At 40.5% G+C, this 21,737-nt stretch overlaps 2 protein-coding genes across 2 annotated transcripts in view; one reads left to right on the top strand and one right to left on the bottom strand.

The window, feature by feature from the left end:
- LOC120304431 (actin cytoskeleton-regulatory complex protein PAN1-like) overlaps positions 1-21,477 on the top strand; it is a 28,413-nt gene extending 6,936 nt beyond the window's left edge. Inside the window, exon 2 of the mRNA XM_039334965.1 lies at positions 21,160-21,477. The gene's annotated coding sequence lies outside the window, so the exon portion shown is untranslated. The remainder of the gene's footprint in view (positions 1-21,159) is intronic.
- On the bottom strand, positions 1,688-9,115 carry LOC120304430 (zinc finger protein 726-like). Its single transcript, XM_039334964.1, has 2 exons — positions 8,960-9,115; positions 1,688-5,169 (listed from the first exon to the last, which is right to left on the bottom strand). The coding sequence occupies exon 2, from the start codon at positions 5,125-5,127 to the stop codon at positions 4,003-4,005; it is 1,125 nt and encodes a 374-aa protein (XP_039190898.1). The 5' UTR covers positions 5,128-5,169; positions 8,960-9,115; the 3' UTR covers positions 1,688-4,002.
- Positions 21,478-21,737: the final 260 nt, after the last annotated feature.

Below are 21,737 nucleotides of genomic sequence, written 5' to 3'. Positions count from 1 at the left end.
CTAGCTTGATTCTCTCCTTGATTAGTTTCCATTCATTACTTCTTTTCTTGCTTTCTGGTCCTTTGGAAAATAGGTTGACCCCCTCTTCTTTGTGTCAGCCCCTCAAATATTGGAGGGGCTGCTATCATGTCATCCATAGTTCTTCTTTTCACTAGACTAGACATACCCAATTCCTACAAGAGTTCTTCATATGTTTTAGTCTCCAGGCCCTTAATCATCTTTAAAGCTTAGTCTCTTTTTTTATGTAAGTAGGTCTCTTCTGGTATAAGTTGTTGCAGCACAGGAAGCCATGAAAGGAAGCTTTTTCTTTCTTTTTTTTTAAAAAAAAGGATACATTGATTATCTTACATCAAAATTCAAAAAGCGCTTAAATGGAGAATTATCCTTAAGGACTGAGTGTGGATTGGACCAGTTGCTGAACAGATGTCTTGGGCCACTTTTTGTGAGAAACAGCTGGTGTGAATGAAACCAATGTGTTGCACTAAGATGAGGGCAGAATCCTGCATCCATTACTTTGTTTTTCTGCTTTTCAGCTGAACATATTGCTGCAGCTAAGAGAGAGGAAAAAAAAAAAACCTAGGAATGAGATAGTATTTCTTTTTTTAAAATCCTGCAGCCTTCACAACACCCAAGGCCTTGAGGCCCTTCTTAACAAAGATTCTGCTTGGAACACATCGACTCTGTGCTCAAGGTGGTCTCCATGGCAACAAAGATAACTTGGAGGCCTGGGTAACAAGAGAGCCCTGGAGATAGTTCAAGGCAAAGCTAGACTCCCTTCCTCCTACTCGGATGCAGTTTGCTGGGTATGTGCGTGTGCCAGTGTGTAGCAGAGTTGCAGCTTATTTGATGGAAAAAGCAGCACGGATGTTGGATGGAAATGTAGCAAGGTAGACAATATGCCCTCAATGTAGTTTTGAGTGTTGTGGGCTATTCAGGCTTCAGAATTTGACTATTTTCATCTCTGGTGGTGTAACACCCCCACCCCACCCCACCCCCCCCACCCCCGCAAAATCAAGGAATTGAGCTTTTATATGCTCACTGCTGGAAAGTGCGAAAGTTCATTTGCCTTATTTACTGGTTGCAGACTAAGCTACTTGTGCCAAAGACAACAACTTTTGGTAGAATGGAAAGTGGTATAATTTTTCACAGAGGGAATTTGCATACACTTTTCTCTTCCGTGCCATAGCCTATGCAAAGGAGAATAGAAATGGCCTTAATAACATTACACTGACATAATCGGTACTGTTAAAATCTTGACTTTTTATACCCAAGGACATGGTTTGAGCCCTCCTAACAAAATGGAAAGATGAGAGAACCTTTTTGTGAATAGGTACTCTTAACATGATGGCAGATACACACATACTTGTTTTCGAGAAACTTGTTTGTACAGAATTCCCCTGCTTCCTATTCTGTATTATTATTATTTATAATAATAAAGGATTCATGCATTCCTTTATATAAATTGCATATGCCAAACTACTTCATAAAGCCTTCTGTTTGGCAAAATAAGAGATTCAGGCACATTTGTTTGATGCTAGAAGTAGCTACCCCACCTCCAACTCCTATAACTCCTCCTTTATCATCACTCTAGATCCATTTCAGGCAAGCATTTGAACGTAACCTAAATCTTTCTGACAGCCATTCTGGGTTATGAAGCATTTGTGGCTCACATTGTGATTTAGGCTGTCACTCTGTTTTCAGCAAACCATAATCTGAAATGCTTTTGCAGTGCTGTGGAAATGAAATCACCAGAGCCACTGCAATGAAATGGCTTGTAATGTTGAAAAAATACCACACAAGTTCAACTCAAATTCTTCCTGCACATATTACTGCTTAGTATAAAAACTTATTATTATTTAATTTAGGTACAAAAACTTATTAAGAACAAATAAAAATGTATTAAAAAGGAAAAAGCATTGGCATGAACAACACACATACATGGATAAAATAGAAATTCAGACTAAATAGGATTGCCAACAAAGAATAGTAGCAGAAAATGACAGCCATTTCTAATGAAATAATACAGACAATATCTACATGACCTTGCATATAGGACATTGAATGTTTGCTGTACAGCATTGTGCATGGTTGGGTTTGAGAATCTATGAAATGCAAGCCTCAGAAGGAGAAGAACCTATTCTTTAAAAAATATTGCAGGGCATATGCATTACCAAATACATATACATTAAGTACAGGTTTCGTGATTCAGTGTGTTCTTATGCTTCTATTTTGCAGAAATTGCCTCTTGCTTGTATCAAAAGCCTAATGCTTTTAATAGAAGAGTCCAACTCTCTCTCAGAAAGACTGAGATACTATACTTAAGAGATACAATGCTGATCTTTTGTCATGAGCAGCATGCACATACAGTAGTCTCATGGAAACGACATTATGAAGCGTAAATTTGGTCAAAACACTTCCCTTGCCATTTTTATTTCTTTACTGATACATCTTGATTGGACCAGTGACCGCAATTATCTGAAATAGCCAGACAACCCTTATTTTTCAGTTCTTACATACCAAAGAATGTACATGTAAGCCCCCGGCTTCTTTTTGATCTGCTTGACTTTAAAACTAAACATTATAGATAAGATTTCTAGGGTTCTTTGAAGGGAAGTAGGGAGGAATAATGCAAAGCTGTCACAAGCTGTGAGATTCTTAAATTTTTGACTGCAAATATTATTCAACAAATAATACCCCTATCTGTCCCTTTACATAAAATGTAAATAATATTTGCAATTAAAATTTAGAGAATCTCTCTGCTTGTGACAGCTTTGAATTACAAATAGCTTCCTGTTTCCCTTCAAATAAACCTTGGAAATATAATTTTGTGAAAAGGCTAGGCTAGGAATTCATAATACCATTGGCAACACTTTCCTTAAAAATAATCTTTCAGATTTCTTTAGGCTGAGAAATGACAATGTACATTTATGCTTCCATTGAAGTGCTAACATAACTGCCTTCACTCTTCTTTGCCTCAATATCATCCTGGATCAGGTGAAAACAGTTATTTAAAAGTGATTCTGATTGATTTCACTGAATTCAAAGTTTGTGTAAAGATCCAGTTGCAGAGAACAGGCTTCTTATTTATCCCGTATTTCCTTTTAATTCCTCAGTTTTTCAAAAGCATATATGCAAGCTGACTCTTAGCCTATCCATGAAGATTTGGTTTCCCCCCCCATCCCTTATTAAGCAAAAGGAAAAAGAAAAGTTGTATAGCCTCACATGTATCCAGGTTTGTCTTTTCCTGCTCTAGTTCAACCTTCCTAAACCAAGAGCCCTCCAGAGATTTTGGCTGCTAACATCGCCGGAAGAAGTATGGAAATTAGAGTGGATAATTTCAGAGGACACGAGATTAGGAAAGCTGTTCTAGGCCCAAGCTATAGCTATGGGCTATAGAGAATGGAAAGAGAAATCTAAATCCCTCACCTTGATTAAAGTGGAATAAGAAGAAAGAAAAAAGGTCAGCACTGTTTTGCATATGTTAATTCATTAAATTGTTTGCAAACAGAATATGCCCCGTTGCAGGGATATGGAGTTTAAAGGAAAACAAAACAAATAGCAGCTCAGGTGTGTAGGGAGGGTAATTCATTTTACAGAGGATCATCATATATCAATATTTTGTTTTGTACAATTGTTGAGAGGAACACAACTGTACCAATTCGTCAGGAAAGCATAGGAAACTTAAGAAAACAGTATTCTCAGTCTCATTTCCGCCTGCGAAAGAATTAAAAACATGAAATGTTCCCCTCTCTTCATAGCAGCTCTGAATATTGTGGTACAATTGTTGAACGGGGCAGTCTTCTCTAGTCTTTGGTGATGCCCATATGGTGTCATTTGAAGGGCTTTAACAATATAGAACAGTTCTAGAAGATCCTTTAGTTTCATGCCCTTTCTTTCAGAGAAATGTTTCAATGCAACTTTAAAGTCCCAACAGATAACTGTAGGATAAACATATTTGCAGATTCTTCACTGTCCTGGTCTGTCTTCCCCACTTCTGCATGTTTATGGGGGTTGAATCTCAGGTTTGTCTTTATCTTTGATGTGCTCCATCTGTAACATTTGTGTCACGGTTCCAGGCAGGCTTCCTACCTCCCTTTCTGAAGCTTCCCTCCAGTGATTCCCACTCCCAACCCAGTCTTCTACTGGTTCACTGCTCCAGCCACTCCCAAGTTCCTCTGTGGCCCAGTCCCCGCTTCCCACCATCACTTCGGATTCCCAGTCCCCCACCGTAGTCCAACTGCCCCCTCCTTCCTCCACAGAGCGTTGATAGTAGGTCTCACGGGCATGTTTGCGCTTAGCATGCCGGCGGAGGGTGTTGCGTTCTGTAAAGCGCAGTCGACAGATCTGGCATTGATAGGGCTTCTCCCCAGTATGGACCCGCTGGTGACGCAACAGTTCACCAGATTCCCGGAAACCTTTGCGACAGACGGGACAGTTGAAGGGCCGCTCACCAGTGTGGATGTGCTTGTGCCGCTGAAGGTGTGAGGAACGCTTGAAGGCCTTGCCACACTCGTGGCATACGTACGGCTTGCTCTCGGAGTGGGTGATGCTGTGACGCTCCAGGTCAGACTGGTAGAGGAACGTCCGCAGGCAAATGGGGCAGAAATACAGCTGTCGTGGTGGTGGAGCAGAAGCCAGCAACTCGGGTTCCGAAGACTGCATTTGTCCAGCCAGTTCCACTTCCTCTTGTGACACAGTGTGGGGCACCCCTTCTGCATCAATCAGCACCAGGGATCCCTCGTCAGTGGTATTGCCCTCTCCTGCTGGACCTAGGTGCTTAGAGTTTGGAGCAGAGGCTTGCGTATTTGACCTTCCTCCTCTGTGTCTAGTCAGTGCAGAATGCAGCTTGGGACCCCACAGAGCAATGCTGTAGATCTCAGGGTGGGGTGGCCTGTCTTCTGTAGCCAGTTGGTGCTGCGTGACATCACTGCTGAGTGGGGCCTGCGTATAGTGGTTCCAAGGCACTGGGGGGTAACTTTCTATCACCTGGTTCTCAAGCGTGTTGCCACCATGGTTTTCCAGTCTCGGCCAACTATTCTCTGCTGGCACCAATACCTGAGCTTCTGCCTGCAGCTCTGCTGGATGCCCATCACCCTTGCAGACTTGCCACCTGTGAGATGGCTCCATTGGGCACCAGGAACAAGAGGGCAATCAGCTACAGGAACATCACTGCAGAAATAGGAGAATAGTAAGAACTGTGAGGAAATACACCCACCATCAAATGCACACAATCAGTTTAACATACTGTCATGAGAACACATTCCAGAATTAAAGTGATAAAAAAACAAAGCAACTAAAAGCCCAGTAACGCCAAATTTAACTAAGACTCGGCGGAACTTACTTTCATGTAAAACCTGCTCAAGACTATGCCAGATAGTAAAGGCTTTTTGGATTATGATTTGATGGAACATTCAAAAGATTTTTAGAAGGAAAATAAAGTTTACTCCTCAACTATTTTTACTGGGTATCTTCGTTGATTTAAATGAAAAAGAAACTATCTTGATGTTGAATTTAGTAACTGCAGCAAGGTTATTAGTAGGTTTATACTGGAAGAAAGATTCTTTGCCTATTTTAGAAGAATGGACACTTAAAGTATCTAGTTTTGCAGAAATGGCAAAAATTTCTGCTTATTTAAAGGATCATACACAAGAAAGATACATCATTGTATGGAGAAGATGGATAGATTATATTCAGAAAAAGTATGGAATTAAAAAGTTTCATTTATTTTATGAATGAATATTATAACAAATATTATAGAGAATTGTCTTATAGGTTATGGAGTTAAAGGTTAATTATGATATTTTCTTTTTTCTTTTCTTTTTTCTTTTTTTTTCTTTTTTTATTATTAAATTTTGTTATTATTAACCCTGTATTCTGCTCTGGGAAGTGAAGGGAGGGGGGTTGGGGGTGGGAGGGAGGGTAAGGGGGGGGTAAGTGTAGTATAGATAATGGTTGTTTATAGGGGTGCGGCCTGGCACTCCCCTTATGCTGCGTTCATGGGTTTGATAGGGATGAGAGGAGAGAAGGTGTAGAGAGGAAGTAGGGTATTGAGAGGAGAGGGGGAGGGGAAAAGAGTAGGAGGGGAGGAGAGAAAGAGGAGGGAAGTAGGGAATGTTTTAAGAAAGGGTGGACGCAGCCTGGGGGAATGGGCGGGTCGCACCAATGGTTATGAATTTATCTTATTTTAAAATTGTATTGTATTTTTATAATGTTTAAATGGAAAAAATAAAAATTTTAAATAAAAAAAGACTATGCCAGATCATGCCTTGCAAACTATTAATACATTTTTCAGCCTTTTTAAGAAGTATGGAGTTTTTTTATGAAGCTCCAAAATTAGTTAAAGTAAATCTTTTATTATTTATATGTAGAGTTCTTTCAAAATGTCTAGAAAATTGTTAGCATGGCAATGCACACAACAAGCATGGATACAACTGCCTGGTATTATATGTTCAGATATTTTCTTGAGAATACAAATATCTCTTGGTGAATATTTGCCTTACACTTATAAGTAGAATTCTAAGCACCTGCAGCCGTGAGAATGCAAGGTATTTGAGTGAACATCTGTGATTTGTTATTATACCCACAAGAAAGATTTTGTTTACAATACAGTACAAACCAATCTGGAGAACAGTAATGGTTAAAGGAACTAGATTAGAATCTGAGAGACTGTGATTCTAGTCCTACTTCAGACATGAAAGCCAGCTGGTGACTTTGGGTCAGTCTCTGTCTCTCAACTTCAGAAAAAAAAAACTGGCAAACCACTTCAGAAAAATATTTACTAAGAAAAGTGCAATACTTTTTCTTGTATTCACCAAAAGCTGGGGCCATAACATTTGTACCGTAATTTTGAATTATCCTACCATTTTCATAATCAGTTTGGTACAAGAGAATGGTTGATTTTTCTCCCCTTTTGAAGTGTGCTTACGGGTAAAGTGAGGATTCTAAATTACATTAACCATTGTAAGGAAGTCGAGCAGGGAGCTACTTCAAGTAAAATGTAAGGAGTATCAGGTCCATCATCCAGAGGCAAGAACAGAAGCCATTTGGAAAATATATAACTCTAGCTTACTTTCTTCTCTTTACAATGCAAAGCTTCTGCACACATTATATTCTACAAAATGTACCGCACTTTTGCAAGTAGAATGTAGTAGTTCACAGATACAATAGTGATGTAGCCATTAAATTTGCATCCTAATTCTTGAAAACTGTAATTGTCAGAATTATTTGGAGGGTACCAACTCTTCCCAAATAGCAAAGTTTGTCATTTGCAAGGATTGTCTGGCATATCTGGTCTTCGTATTATTTAGATCTAGTCCTTTATATGCCTTGTACATAGCAGATGTCTCTCAAAGCTTTAATCCAGGGGTCTTCAAACTTGGCGGTTTTATGACTTGTGGACTTCAACTCCCAGAATTCCTCAGCCTGGCTGAGGAATTCTGGGAATTGAAGGCCATAAGTCATAAAACCGCCAGTTTGAAGACCCCTGCTCTAATCAGAGGCTAAATCAAAGGGTCAAGTTTGAAGTTCCTTTTGCTTTGGAGTCTAATTTCAAACAGCTACCCTTGCTGCTCCCAGCTAGAATATCAGCACAGTACGTGTTTAGTAATGTAATAAATGCTAGATTAAAGTTTAGGAGACTTTGGGCCAATAACCTATCTTTCAATCCAGCCTACCTCACAATGTTATTGTGAAAGTAAAATAGGAGAACACACCCCTTTGCACTAACTTGAGCTTTTAAAAGAAAGACAGGATATACATTTTTATACAGTCTCCAAATATCTATTAATAACTTCAAATTCTAATACTAAAATACAGCCTAGAATTCTGAGCTGCACTCAATTTTAAATGTTACCAGTATCAGACTGAACACTCAGTTTTGAACATTTCTGTCACTTTATAAGAATGAAAAAAAACCCCTCTCTTAATTCTAGGTGAAATCCATTCCTTTGCACTTTTTTAAACAGGCGCATACTAAAATCCCTCAGCATCCATTATTAGAAATACTAATGCGAGAGGGCAAAGATAATGAGAGAATGAAAATAGAGAACACAGGTTACACATGTTGCAGTCCATGTGATTTTGGACAAGAAACCTTCTTCCACTTTGCATATCAAATACATTTTTGTTCATAATCTGCCAATCTATACTTTTCCTACCCTGGAAAAAGTGAGGCATGCATGCATTACTTTCAGCTGAAATCATGTGATCAAGCTGTAGCAAAATGCCCATTTTCAATGCTTAATCTGAAATGAGGACCCAGATTGTTGGGGGCAATGTAAATATATATATACATTGCTTACTGGTGTACACTGCTTAGAGAGTGCTTGCACTTAAAGCGGTATATAAGTCTCATAAATAAATAAATAAATAAATAAATAAATTGGGCCCTTGTCACAATTGAACCAATACATTTTTTAAAACTTCCCTAAGAAATTGTGGAAGGACCCCGAGTGTTGTCTTGAGCATGGGTCATTTGATTTTTTTTTCCATTAAAGAGGAGACAGCACCTCTGGGCATGTGCAGAGTGCCCTTCTTTACCAGCTGGAATAGCACAAGCCAGCCCTGAAGCACCTGCGACTCAGTGACAAGACTGGCAGGTTGAAAAAGCACACAGAAGGTTTCCAAGCAGTCTCAATCTGTGGCATCCCATAAAAGGGGGGAAATGTCCTATTAAAATTGTATTTTACTTTTTAAAGAGAAATCTGTTTTCCGCTATCCCTTATTCCTCCAACAGTGTCGCCAAAAGCAAAGGATTCATAGCCTTGAGACCGTTTCTCATCCATCACAAATGGATCATCAAGATCCAAGATCACCCTTCCCTTTCTCCTTGTGCCCCAGCCTGCGGATAAGCGGCCAAAGCTTTAAGCATCCCCCACCCCACAAGTCTGCTTTGGGCTATGCTGGCTGAAAGGAAAGGCACTACCCACCCTAGCCAGAGAACCTGAGGAGCAGCTAATACCTGTTTTGCATTGTGATCTGCGGCAGTGGAGGATTTCACTGGGCCGGCAGCGGGTGGGGAAGAGATGAGCGTCTGCTGGGAAGCCTCTCAGCCCGGCCGCTGCAGAACAAAAGAGGTTGGCTGGTTTTAGCTGGGCATCCGGGAGGCTTTCGGACCCAGCCGAGGGACCTGGCAGAGAGCACAATTCCTACATTCAAGAGCGGCTCCTGGGTCCTAGTGCTACCAGCTGGTCACAAGATGGGGACACCAGGAGTGGCGAGCAAATTCAAAATAGTCATGGGTCCCTGCGGTGAAGGGCGTTATCGCCTTGTGCTTTTGAGAGAAAGAGGTTACTCTTTTACCTGCCCAGTTATGATTTTCCACCTTACAAGGACTAGTTAACATCACGATAGACCATGATTTGACCGTTTCTGAATGAACCACCATTGATTGGGTTTACACATTCCTCTATTGTATGCCACTACTTCACAACCTTGGCAACTTTAAGAATGTATGGATTTCAACTCCCAGAATCCCCCAGCCAGCCTTGCTCTATGCCAAGACCAAGCACATCATTTAATGGCATAGTACAATATGTGATCCCCTAGTTAAATGACTGTTTAAACTGGGGATATCCAACCTTGGCAACTTGAAGACCTGTGGACTTCAACTCCCAGAATTCCCCAGTCAGTGCTGGCTGGGGACTTCTGGGAGTTGCAGTCCACAGGTCTTAAAGTTGCCAAGGTTGGACACTCCTGCTTGACTCTTTGTTATTACATGGACATGCAGTTTTCTCATAACTTTATGAAAAGGATTTGTCTTCATTGGTCCTCTTTGGACATCTCCATCCAACCAAATTTAGCTTGTGAGTCCAGACCCGGATGGCTAAGGGTTACCACCTGATGAGGCTCCTAAGGGAATCTGAATTTGATATTGACTGTCTGCCCACCACACACCAATCAACCAGAGGCTATTTATTTATTTCCATCCAGACGAAATGGATGGAAATAAATAGTTGTGAGTCACCATCTGGGTGACTCACAACTCAAACATGTCAGAATAAAAATAAAATAGGTAAAGAACAAAATGATGAATCTGGCTAGCAACCTCAAAATAAAGATAAGCATATGCAACAAAGGGCCCCAACCATCTTCAGGGGTAGCCAAATTTCAGGTTACATAGCCTGGCAGGTTAGGAGAGATCACCTATGCAGTGTACAGGCATATGCAGCCAATAGATCTGAAGTTTGCAGGTCACCACAATGAAGCTGGGTTGTTTCTGCTGAACCATTACAGGATTTCCTTGTTCTCACATCCTGGACTCTGGTGTGATAGGTAAGCAGTTGTAACCTTCCAGGGTTACATACCTGGAAGGAGGAACATAAAGAAAGTAAAAATGGCAACCTACTGCATATTCAAAAGCAATGCATTATCAAGAGGTCCCTGGTTCAAGTCCAGGTGCCCCCTCCAAGTTTCTGGTTTTAAGGTAAATAATAACAAGACTAAAATATTACCGAAAAAATATGTCTATGAAGGAAAAGGATATGTTAGCTAAATTGACAGGTTTTGAAATAATGAAAAAGGTTAAATATCTGGGAGTATATATTACAGCTTCTAATGTTAAATTGTATAAAAATAATTATGAGACATTATGGGTAAAAGTGCAAAAGGATTTAAATGATTGGAAAAAACTACAATTATCTTTGCTGGAGAGAATCTCAGCGGTTAAAATGAATGTTCTTCCAAAGTTTCTTTTTTTGTTTCAAATGATACATATTTTGAAAAAAGATGCCAATTTGGATGAATGGCAGAAGGGTATTAATAAATTTATTTGGTCGGGTAAAAAAACCAAGAGTTAAGTTCAAGATTATACAAGATGTACGGGAAAGAGGCGGACTTAAGGCGCCTAATCTGAAATTATATTATGATGCGGTGGCTTTAACATTGATTAGTGATTGGCTTAATTTAACGAATAAAAATATACTTTCTCTTGAGGGATGGGATTTATTATATGGATGGCATGCATATTTAATTTATGATAAAAAAGTGCATCAGGTTTTTAAATCCCATATTTTAAGAAGTGCTTTATTGTGTGTCTGGAAGAAGTATTATTATTTTTTTTTAGTCTCTTTTTAATTTTTATTATTTTATTTTCATTACAATCATAAGAAAAAAAATTCAGATACATAAGAAGTTAAAATACAACACACAAATTCCGACATTGCTCAGCCATTTCCCCCCAGACCGCATCCCCCTCTCATCTCTTCACTTCCCCCTTCCTTCTACCTCCTCCTCTCCTCCCCTCTCTCTCTCCTCCATCTTTCTACTTACTTATCCCTCTGCTCTTCTTCTCAATCGGATGCGGTCTGAGGGAAAATGCCCGAGCAATCCTCTATCACCAAAATCTGAACTATTGAACATACTACCCATACTATCCCCTCCCCCCCTCCCCCCCCACTTCCCAGAGCTCAATACAGGGTTACAAAAAAAAGAAAAAGAAAAGAAAAAAAAGAAAACTAAACATAGTCAACTTAAATTTACTACATACAATAACCGGAATCCTAATAACCCTTAACTCTCTGCGAACTTGAATTCATAATTTAATAAAAATCCATTATTCATAAAATAAATGAAACTTTGTTGTTCCATACTTTTTCTGAATATATTCTATCCATCTTCTCCATACAGAAACATATCTCTTTTGTGAATGGTCCTTTAATTAAGCAGAAATTTTAGCCATTTCTGCTAAATTAGAAACCTTGAATACCCATTCTTCCAAAGAAGGCAGAGAATCTTTTTTCCAATACTGACCCACCAATAGTCTTGCTGCTGTTATTAAATTCAGCATTAAAATAGTTTCTTTAACATCAAAATCCACAAAAATACCCAAAAGAAATAATTGGGGAGTAAATTTAATTTTCCTTTTAAAAACCTTTTGAATGTTCCACCAAATCATAATCCAAAAAGCTTTAATATTTTTGCAAGTCCACCAAACATGAAAATAAGTTGCATCCAAGAAACCAGATCTCCAACATTTGGGTTGCAAATTCGGATACATACAAGATAACTTTTTAGGATCCAAATGCCATCTATAAAACATTTTATAAAAATTTTCCCTCAAATTTTGTGCTTGAGTAAATTTAACATTTCTAACCCAGATTATCTCCCAAGAATCCATTAAGATTTGTTCCTATATATTCTGGGCCCATTTGATCATACAGTCTTTTACTAACTCTGTTTCTGAATCTAATTTTATCAACTCATTATAAATTCTTTTGATATGAGCAAATTTCTGATCTTTAATCTGAATTATCAAGTTTTCATCTGTTAAAGTAATTCCCACCTTCTTATCTACCCTCCATCTCTCCATTATTTGTAAATATTGAAACCATGATTATAAAATATTTTCTTGCCTTAACAAATCAAAAGACTTTAATTGCCAATCTGTACCTGACCAAATGAGCAACTCTTTATAGGAAATATTGTCAAAATTTACCTCTTTAGAAACCCCTTGAATTGCCTGTCCAGGAATCCCCCAAATGGGTATTTTATAATTCAATTTATAATAATACTTCCTCCAGACATGGAGTATGGCATTTCTTAAAATATGTGACTTAAACACCCAATCTACTTTCTTATCAAAAACTAAACATGCGTGCCAACCAAATAATAAATCCCAGCCTTCAAGAACCAAAATATTTTTGTTTGTTAAATTGAGCCAATCACTTACTAAAGTTAAAATGGCCGCTGTTGCGTCCTTCCCGAAATGGCAAGACACGAGAAGCAGTTGTAGTTCTCAGAAAACTTTTTTATTCAGTTCAGCATACAAAGTACAAGACGCCGACAACGCCCAAAACTCTTGGCCTCTTATATAGGCCATTCCCGGATCAATCTGCAACTTTTGGCGCGCCAGCACTTGCGCATGCGCACAAGTACTGGCGACAGCCTGTCTGGTCCCGGGCAACTTGCACCTGCCTGGAACCGTTTGCAATGCCCCGAGCCTGCTTGCACATGCTCAGGACATAACACCGCTTCCCCCTGGGTTAAAACTGTTAACCATGCCATAGTAACACATAACCCATTACGAGTGTAGTGCCAGACTACCCAATGCCAGGTATTACTTTTGCTTCCATTAGTCTAAGTGTTCTGTTCCCTCTGTTAACTCTGTTTTGCCAATAGAGTTACAAAATCTTCTAAATACTTAGGAGATTTCCTGGCTCTCTGTGATCTCCTAACTTCTGGGTACCTGCCAAGTACCCCTTGACTGAGGGGTGATGCGTATCTGTCCCCCCTATTACACCTTGGAGGTTCCCAAGGACTGTGCTCCAATGCCTGGCCTGCTTGCTTGCCCACCGGGCTCGTCAGGCCAGGGCTTCTTTCTTTGCTTGGCCTGGTTGTCCTGCCTTGCTGCAGGCTCTCTGGCCCCCCTAAGTGACTGTCACTGTTGGGCGATTCTGTAGAACCTCCAAGGTCCGTCCAAGACCTGTCAGGAGGTTGTCTGTCCCCTGGTTCCGTTCTGTCCCCAGGCTTGTGGGGTTTTCAGTACTGTCCCAAAACTCAGTTGTCCCCTGAGTGAAGTCAGAGGTGTTGTAGTCGGGATTTGGTTCCACGACCACCTCCCTGTGTGTTTGCCCCCTTCTAGGGACAGGGGTAGTGTCGGGCCAACTAGAAGGAATGTGTGCCAGCTCTCTTGCGGGGAATGGTTTATTGGGATGCTCCCGGGTATCCTCCTTGACTGGAGTACTGTGTGATGCTGGTGCGTAGTGATTATGCCCCCGGGGTGACTCCCTGGCTGGAGTAGGCGTTGATGCCTGGTATCTAGTTGGGCTCCTTGAATTCCTGTTTGGAGCACTCGCGGAATCTTGAGATGAGCCGTTTGTGGCTTCCTCATTGATAATGGACAGCAGCCCATGCCCTTCCCTTTGCCCAAAGGGATCCCCCTCCCCCCCTGGAGAAGACCCAGGAGTCTCAGCGGGAAGGTTCCGTCTAGGGCGAAGTTGGTCGATGTGTCGACGCAGGACACGACCGTTGTCCAGGGACACCTCGTAAGACAGAGGACCTGTGACCCTGGATATAGCAGCGGGGACCCATGAATGACCAGGCCCGTAATTACGAGTCCAAACTGGGGCACCCACAAGGAGTTGTCTAGGTGCCCCGGGGTGTGTGTAAGAAGAAGGCAGTCTATCCGGATGCAACTGGTCAAGCTTGGTAGTCAGTTTGCGCCTCCAACGAAGTTCAGCTGGGCTCCTCCCCGTAGAAGTGGACGGTGTAGTGCGATAAGAAAGGAGGAAGTCAGCCAACCTGTGATGCCAGTCTCCATAGGTAATGGAGGCATCCTTGGTGATGCGAACCATGCGTTCAGCCATACCGTTGGTGGACGGGTGGAACGGTGCAGAGGTGGCATGATGAATCATGTTAGCCTGTAAGAAAGCTTGGAATTCGGAAGAAGTGAATTGAGGGCTGTTGTCAGACACGAGGACATCTGGAAGCCCGTGTGCAGCAAAAATCCCCCTCAGTACTTGAATAGTCTTTGCAGCGGTGGTGGAAGATACAGGTACAATCTCAAGCCATTTTGAATGGCTGTCAACTAGGACCAAGAAGAATTGACCCTGAAAGGGCCCAGCGTAGTCAATGTGCACCCTAGACCATGGAGACTGTGTTTCCTCCCATCTATGTACAGGAGCTTGTGGCATTTCGGGGCGCGAGCGTTGGCAAAGGTGGCATGCGTGCACCTTAGCTTCAATGTCACTATCTAGCCCAGGCCACCACAAATGGCTGCGCGCGAGCGCCTTCATGCGTACAATGCCAGGATGACCCTCGTGGAGGAAACCTAAGACCCTAGTCCTCATTGAGGTAGGAATGACAACTCTGCTTCCCCAAAGCAGACAACCCTGGAAAGTGGACAACTCGTTCCTTTTAGACCAGAAACTCTGAAACTCAGTGCCCGGACAGCTCTCTGGCCATCCAGATAAAACCCAAGAAAGGACACGTGAAAGTGTGTGATCTGTGCCTGATTCAGCGGCTACATCTCTGGCATTCAAAGGAGACTCGGGCAAGGCCTGAATGGAGAGAAGATTGATAGCTGGTGCAGGGTCAGCTTCTATTACCGGCAGGGGTAACCTACTGAGGCCATCAGCATGGTCCATTTCCTTCCCAGGTTTATGAAATAGGGAGAAATCACAGGCAGAAAGAAAGATAGACCATCTTAGCATTCTGGGGGAGATGATTTGGGGAGTTTGCTTACGTGTGGTAAACAGTTTCAACAAAGGCTTATGGTCAGTGAAGACCGTGAAATGCCTGCCATATAAAAAATCATGGAATTTTTTAATTCCAGCAACCACAGCTAAAGCCTCCCTGTCTATTTGAGCATAATTACGCTCAGCAGAAGACAAGGTTCTGGAGTAGTATGCAACAGGAACCTGAGTTCCATCTGCCCTGAGGTGGCTTAGTACAGCTCCTACCCCATAAGGAGAAGCATCACAAGCAATGCACACAGGGAGGGATTCATTGAAATGTGCGAGTATACTGTTAGAAGTGAGTAAGGCTTTGACCTCATTGAAACTTGCCTCATGTTTTTGTGACCACTGCCACACTGCCTGTTTGTCTAATAGCCTGTGAAGAGGCTCAGCTACACTAGCCTTATGTGGAAGAAAGGAATTGTAGAAATTCAGAAGGCCCAGGAAAGCCTGTAGTTCGGCCTTAGACTTTGGCCTGGGAGCATGCATAATAGCTTTCAGTTTGGATTCAGCAGGGTGAATCCCAGTAGCATCAATTTTGAATCCCAGAAAATCAGTAGAAGGCACCCCAATTTTACATTTGTCCTTCTTAAGCTTGAGGCCCGTTTTCCTGAACCTTAACAGGACAGCCCTTAATCTCTCAGCTAAATTGTGTGTAGAATCTCCTGCAATTAAGACATCATCAAAATAGGGGCAAACCCCTGGTATACCCCGTAGTGTGTTTTCCATTACGCTTTGGAAAATTCCAGGAGCGACATTTACTCCAAATTGTAGCCTTTTCACCTTGAAGGCCCCTCTGTGGGTCACAATGGTCTGCGCTACAGTAGCAGCATCATCAACAGGCAGCTGTTGATATGCCTGAGCTAGGTCAAGCTTTGCAAAAATGCGCCCCCCCTTGAGGGAGGCCAGAATATGACTGACCACAGGAACAGGATAGGCATGTTGCTGCAATGCCTTGTTCAGAGTGCATTTGTAATCAGCACAGATGCGAATGTCCCCATTTGCCTTGAGAGGCGTGACAATGGGGGTTTCCCAGGGACTGGAGTCAACAGGTTCTAGAACTCCTTGCTGAATCAGTTTGTCCAACTCAGTGTCAATTTTACTTTTTAAAGCAAAAGGGACCCTTCTTGCTTTAATTCTAATGGGAGTGACAGTGGGGTCTAGTTTTAATGACACAGGGAGTCCTTTGTATGTGCCCAGCTGGGGGCTGAAAACATCTGCAAATTCTTTGCAGACTTCTTGTAGGTCAAGTGTATTCCCAAGGCCTCAAACCAATTGAGTCCTATGAGACTCGTTCGTTCACCCCCTACTACTATTAGATCTAGTGGACCTTCAAAATCCTTATACTGTACGTTAAGGGTGGCCTCCCCCTTATCACACACTCTGGAGTTTTGAAAGTCTGTTAACACAATGTCAGAAGGCCTCAGCTTGGCCTGAGTTCCACTACCGGAACAAATCTTCCTAAACGTTTGCATGGAAATGATTGAGAGTGCAGACCCCGTATCCAGTTCCATAGCCAATGGAACCCCTTGTAGCTTCACCTTAAGTGACAGTTTTTTCTTAATGGGCTTGTGTGTGCCTGTCCTATAGATGCTCCTTCGCGAAGCGCAAAACCCCACCCTATTTTGGCTGGGAACCCTGGTACCTTTCAGGCGCAATTCTTCCTGAGGTTGTATCTTCTGACGGCCCAGGCACACAGCTGCAATGTGTCCTTGTTTTCTGCATGCTCTGCAGATAGCGGAGCGGAACTTGCAGTCGGTTCTCTTGTGGCGACCTCCACAACCGAGGCACTTGGGGAGAGCTGAAGAACTTCCTTTCTGTTTCCCTTCCTTCGTGGGGTAGAGACGGTCCACTTCATCGTCAGGATCCTCCTCAGAGTACCTTTGGACTCCTTCCTGGTGTACGGACGCAGCATCTGGAATGCTTCTGATCGGCCACATGTTCTTGATGGCGCCACCCGCTGCTTCTTCTGCAGTGACCTCTCTCAAGGCATCTTGGAATGATAAGTCTTCTTTGGCAAAAAGTCTCTGCTGTATCTCTCTATGCCTTAGTCCGCATACAAATCTGTCTCTCAGTCGTTCTTCAAGATCCTTGAACTCGCAGTGTTTAGCGGCTTTTCTCAGCGCGGCAATGTATTCTTTGGCCGATTCTCCGGGTCGTTGATCCCTCTGTTTGAAGGTGTGGTGCCATGCGATAACGGACAACTTGGGCTGGAAGTGCTCCTTTAGTAGCTTTTTTAGATCTGCGTAGCTGACAGAGTCTAGAGGAACAGGTGCTGCAATGTTCTCAGCGATTTCGAATGCGTCTTGACCGCAAACGCACAGCAGGGTGGCAGCCTTTAAACTATCTTCCCTTACTTGATTTATCTTGAGATAGTTTTCCACCCTGGCTGCGTAGGACTCCCACCTCTCCAGATGTGAGACATCGAATTCCGAAAGCCTTCCAATTTTTGCCATTTTGTAGAAAGGAAGGGTCTATCAGCCAGCCTACCCCTGATACTTGCTGGATTGGCGGGTAGCTGCCGAGTCAACGCCGTTCCTGCCGCTCAGGACTCACTCGGGTAAGCTTACACCTTTCTTCTGTCGATGTAAGGCATCCCACCTTCGTCGCCAGTGTTGCGTCCTTCGCGAAATGGCAAGACATGAGAAACAGTTGTAGTTCTCAGGAAACTTCTTTATTCAGTTCAGCATACAAAGTACAAGACGCTGACAACGCCCAAAACTCTTGGCTTCTTATATAGGCCATTCCCGGGTCAATCTGCAACTTTTGGCGCACCAGCACTTTTGCATGCGCACAAGTACTGGCGACAGCCTGTCTGGTCCCGAGCAACTTGCACCTGCCCGGAACCGTTTGCAGTGCCCCGAGCCTGCTTGCACATGCTCAGGACATAACAGCCGCATCATAATATAATTTCAGATTAGGTGCTTTAAGTCCACCCCTTTCTCTAGCATCTTGTAAAATCTTAAACTTAACCCTTGGTTTCTTGCCACCCCATATAAATTTATTGATACCCTTCTGCCACTCTTCCAAATTTGCATCCTTTTTCAAAATGGATAACATCTGAAATAAAAAAAGAAACTTTGGTAGAACATTCATCTTTACTACTGAAATTCTCCCGAACAAAGATAATTGTAGTTTTTGGCAGTCATTTAGGTCTTTTTGTACCTTTATCCACAATTGTTCATAATTATTCTTATATAATTTCCCATTAGATGTTGTGATATATACTCCTAAATACTTAACCTTATTAACTACATCATAACCTGCTGCTTCAGCTATAGTATCTTTTCCCTTCATAGACACATTTTTAAATAAAATTTTAGTTTTATTCTTATTCACCTTAAAAACCAGAGACTTGTCCATACTGCACTAAAATTTCAACCAATTCATTAACTGAATCTATTGGATAAGATAATGTTACCACCAAATCATCAGCAAAAGCTTTCAACCTATAATCAATCTTATTTATTTTTATTCCTTTTAATCTAGAGGATTCTCGAATTTTAATAAGTAAGATTTCCATAGTTAATACAAATAACAAAGGGGATAAAGGACAACCTTGCCTAGTACCTTTTTCTATTTTAAATTGCTCTGTTAATCCCCCATTAATTATAATTTGTGCTGATTGTTGCTGATATACAGCTTTAAGAGCACACAAAAATTTATCTCCAAAATTCATTTCCTCTACCACTTTCAATAAAAATTTCCAATCTAATTGATCAAAAGCTTTCTCCGCTTCTATAAATATTAAGGCAGCAGAAATTTGATTATTCTTATCCAAATATTCTATTATATTAACCAATTGTCTTACATTATTTTTCATGTATCTTCCCGTTATAAATCCCGATTGATCAGTATGAATCAGTTGTTTCAAAACCTGCATTAATCTATTTGCCAAAATCTTTGCAAAAATCTTATAGTCCGTATTTAACAAAGATATAGGCCTATAATTTCTAGGCTGGGACAAGTCCTGATCATCCTTTGGAATCAATGATATGAAGGCCCTTTTCCAGGATGGAGGTAACTCTGCTCCCAACAAAATGTCATTAAAAAGTTCCTTCAATGGTTCTATCATTTCCTCCAATAGCATCTTGTAATAAATTGCAGTTAATCCATCAGTACCTGGCGTCTTACCAACTTTTAATTGTTTAATTGCAAAGGTAATCTCTTCAGCAGTAATTGCAGCATTAATTCCATCACGCTGATCAGTCATAAGTCTGGGAAAATTGGCTTGTTGTAAATAATTTTCTACATCTGAGATTTGTATGGCTTCACTAGTATATAACTTAGAATAAAAATCTAAAAAAGCCCTTTTAATCAAATTTTGTTGATACACCTCTTTGCCTTTATAACATATTTTGTTTATAATCCTTGATTTCTGCTTCTTATGTAATTGATAAGCCAACCATCTACCAGGTTTATTTGCATTACAAAATGTATTATACTTCATGTACCTCAAATTAATTGCCATCTGATCTGCTATTAACATATTAAATTGTTCCTTAATCAGAGTTATAGAAGCTTTCAAATTATTATCCATTGGATTTGATAATAAAATCTTTTCCTTACATTTAATCTCATCTAAGGAAGAAGTATTATTATAGGTTAAATTATAAAATACCAATTTGGGGGATTCCTGGACACACGATAGAGGGGGTATCTAGGGGTGTGAACTTGGATAGGATTTCTTATAAGGAATTACTTAGATTGGTAGGGAAGGATTGGCAATTAAAATCTTTAGTTGAGTTAAAGCAGGAAAATATTGTATAGTCTTGGTTTCAGTATAACCAATTGTTGGTTAGGTGGAGCTTAGATCAAAAAGTTGGTATTACTTTAGCGGATGAGAATTTGGTAAAACAAATTAAAGATTCAAATTGAGCCCACATAAAGAGAATTTATAATGTTTTAATAGAATTGGACTCTGAAATGGATTTAGTTAAAGATTGTATGATAAAATGGGCTCAAAATATTCAAGAACCGATTTCATTGGATATATGGGAGGTAATTTGGGTTAGAAATGTAACATTTACTCAGGCTCAAAATTTAAGAGAAAATTTTTATAAAATGTTTTCTAGGTGGCATTTGGATCCCAAAAAGCTGTCTTGTATGTATTCCGATTTACAACCCAAATGCTGGAGATGTAGTAGCTTGGATGCAACCTATTTTCATATTTGGTGGATTTGTAGAAATATAAAAGCTTTTTGAATTAAGATTTGGTGGAACATTCAAAAGATTTTTAAAAGAAAGATAAAGTTCACGCCACAACTATTTTTGTTGGGTGTTATTGTAGATTGTGATGCTAAAGAAACGATTTTGACGTTGAATTTTATAACAGCTGCAAGGTTATTAGTAGGGCAATATTGGAAGAAAGAATCTTTGCCTAGAAGATTGGATGCTTAAGGTGTCAAATTTAGCAGAAATAGCAAAAATTTCTGCTTACTTGAAGGATCACTCACAAGAAAGATTCATTTTGGTTTGGAGAAGATGGATAGATTATATTCAGAATAAATATGGGATTAAAAAGTTTCATTTATCTTATGAGTAAACTTTAGAGTATTATTATGGTTTAACTATATTGATTTGTTTATATTGTTATGTTTATTTTTAATTTGTTTATATTTATGTTATAAGGGAGTTAAAGTGTGTTATGGATTTGGTTACTTGTATAGTTGGGTAATGTTTTTTGTTTAGAGTTTGATTGTTTATTTGTAACCTTGTATTCAGCTCTGGGAAGTGGGGTAGGGGGGTTGGGGTGGGTGGGTCTTGGGATGTATATTGTATAAAACTTTTCAATAAAAAAGCAATGCATTATCAACCATGCAATTGGAGCTTCCATCATTTATTAGATTTTTTAAAAGATGTTTATCTCACTTTTATTGCTTTATATGTAACTCAAGGCAGAAAAATGAGCTCATTGTCTTATTGGGAAAAACAATAAAGGTGGGATATAAATAAATAACTTCCTTCTCCTCTTTCTTCCATACAGTAACAAAGGTAGAGGAGGCAACTAGAGGAACAGCCATACTGGACCTAATTCTCACAAACAGAGAAGAAGTGATAGAGGGAGTTGAAACTGCAGGAACCTCGGGTGAGAGTGATCATGTCATACTGGAACGCAATATAATCCAAGCACAAGCAATAGAACATAATGATACCAGAGTCTTAGATTTTAAAAGTGCTGATTTTAACAAACTCAGAGATAACTTGGGAAAGATTCCTTGTATGAAAATCCTGAAGGGGAAAACAACTCAAGAAGCTTGGGAAACTCTGAAAAATATGATCCTAAAAGCCCAATCCAGCACAATACCACTGAAAAAGAAAAACAAAAAATCTAACAAAAAACCAGTATGGATGCACAAAGATCTCTCTGATAAACTGAAAGACAAAAAGCGTAAGTGCAAAAAATAGAAAGAGAAATACATAACTAAGGCAGAATATCAGCAGATAGCCAGAATCTGCAAAGAAGAAGTCAGGAAAGCAAAGGCTCAGAATGAACAAAGACTTAAAACAAAATCAAAGGTAATTTAAAAAGTTTCTTTCAACATATAAATAACAAGGAAAAAA

Source organism: Crotalus tigris, unplaced genomic scaffold (genome assembly GCF_016545835.1).
Source record: "Crotalus tigris isolate CLP2741 ecotype Arizona unplaced genomic scaffold, ASM1654583v1 scf7180000017639.5415321, whole genome shotgun sequence".
NCBI classification, from domain to species: Eukaryota; Metazoa; Chordata; class Lepidosauria; order Squamata; family Viperidae; genus Crotalus; species Crotalus tigris.
This window is presented reverse-complemented; position numbering and strand designations above follow the sequence as displayed.

Bases quoted from the DNA above. Each gene is read 5' to 3' on its own strand.
- LOC120304430 (XM_039334964.1), bottom strand. From the start codon at position 5,127: ATGGAGCCATCTCACAGGTGGCAAGTCTGCAAGGGTGATGGGCATCCA.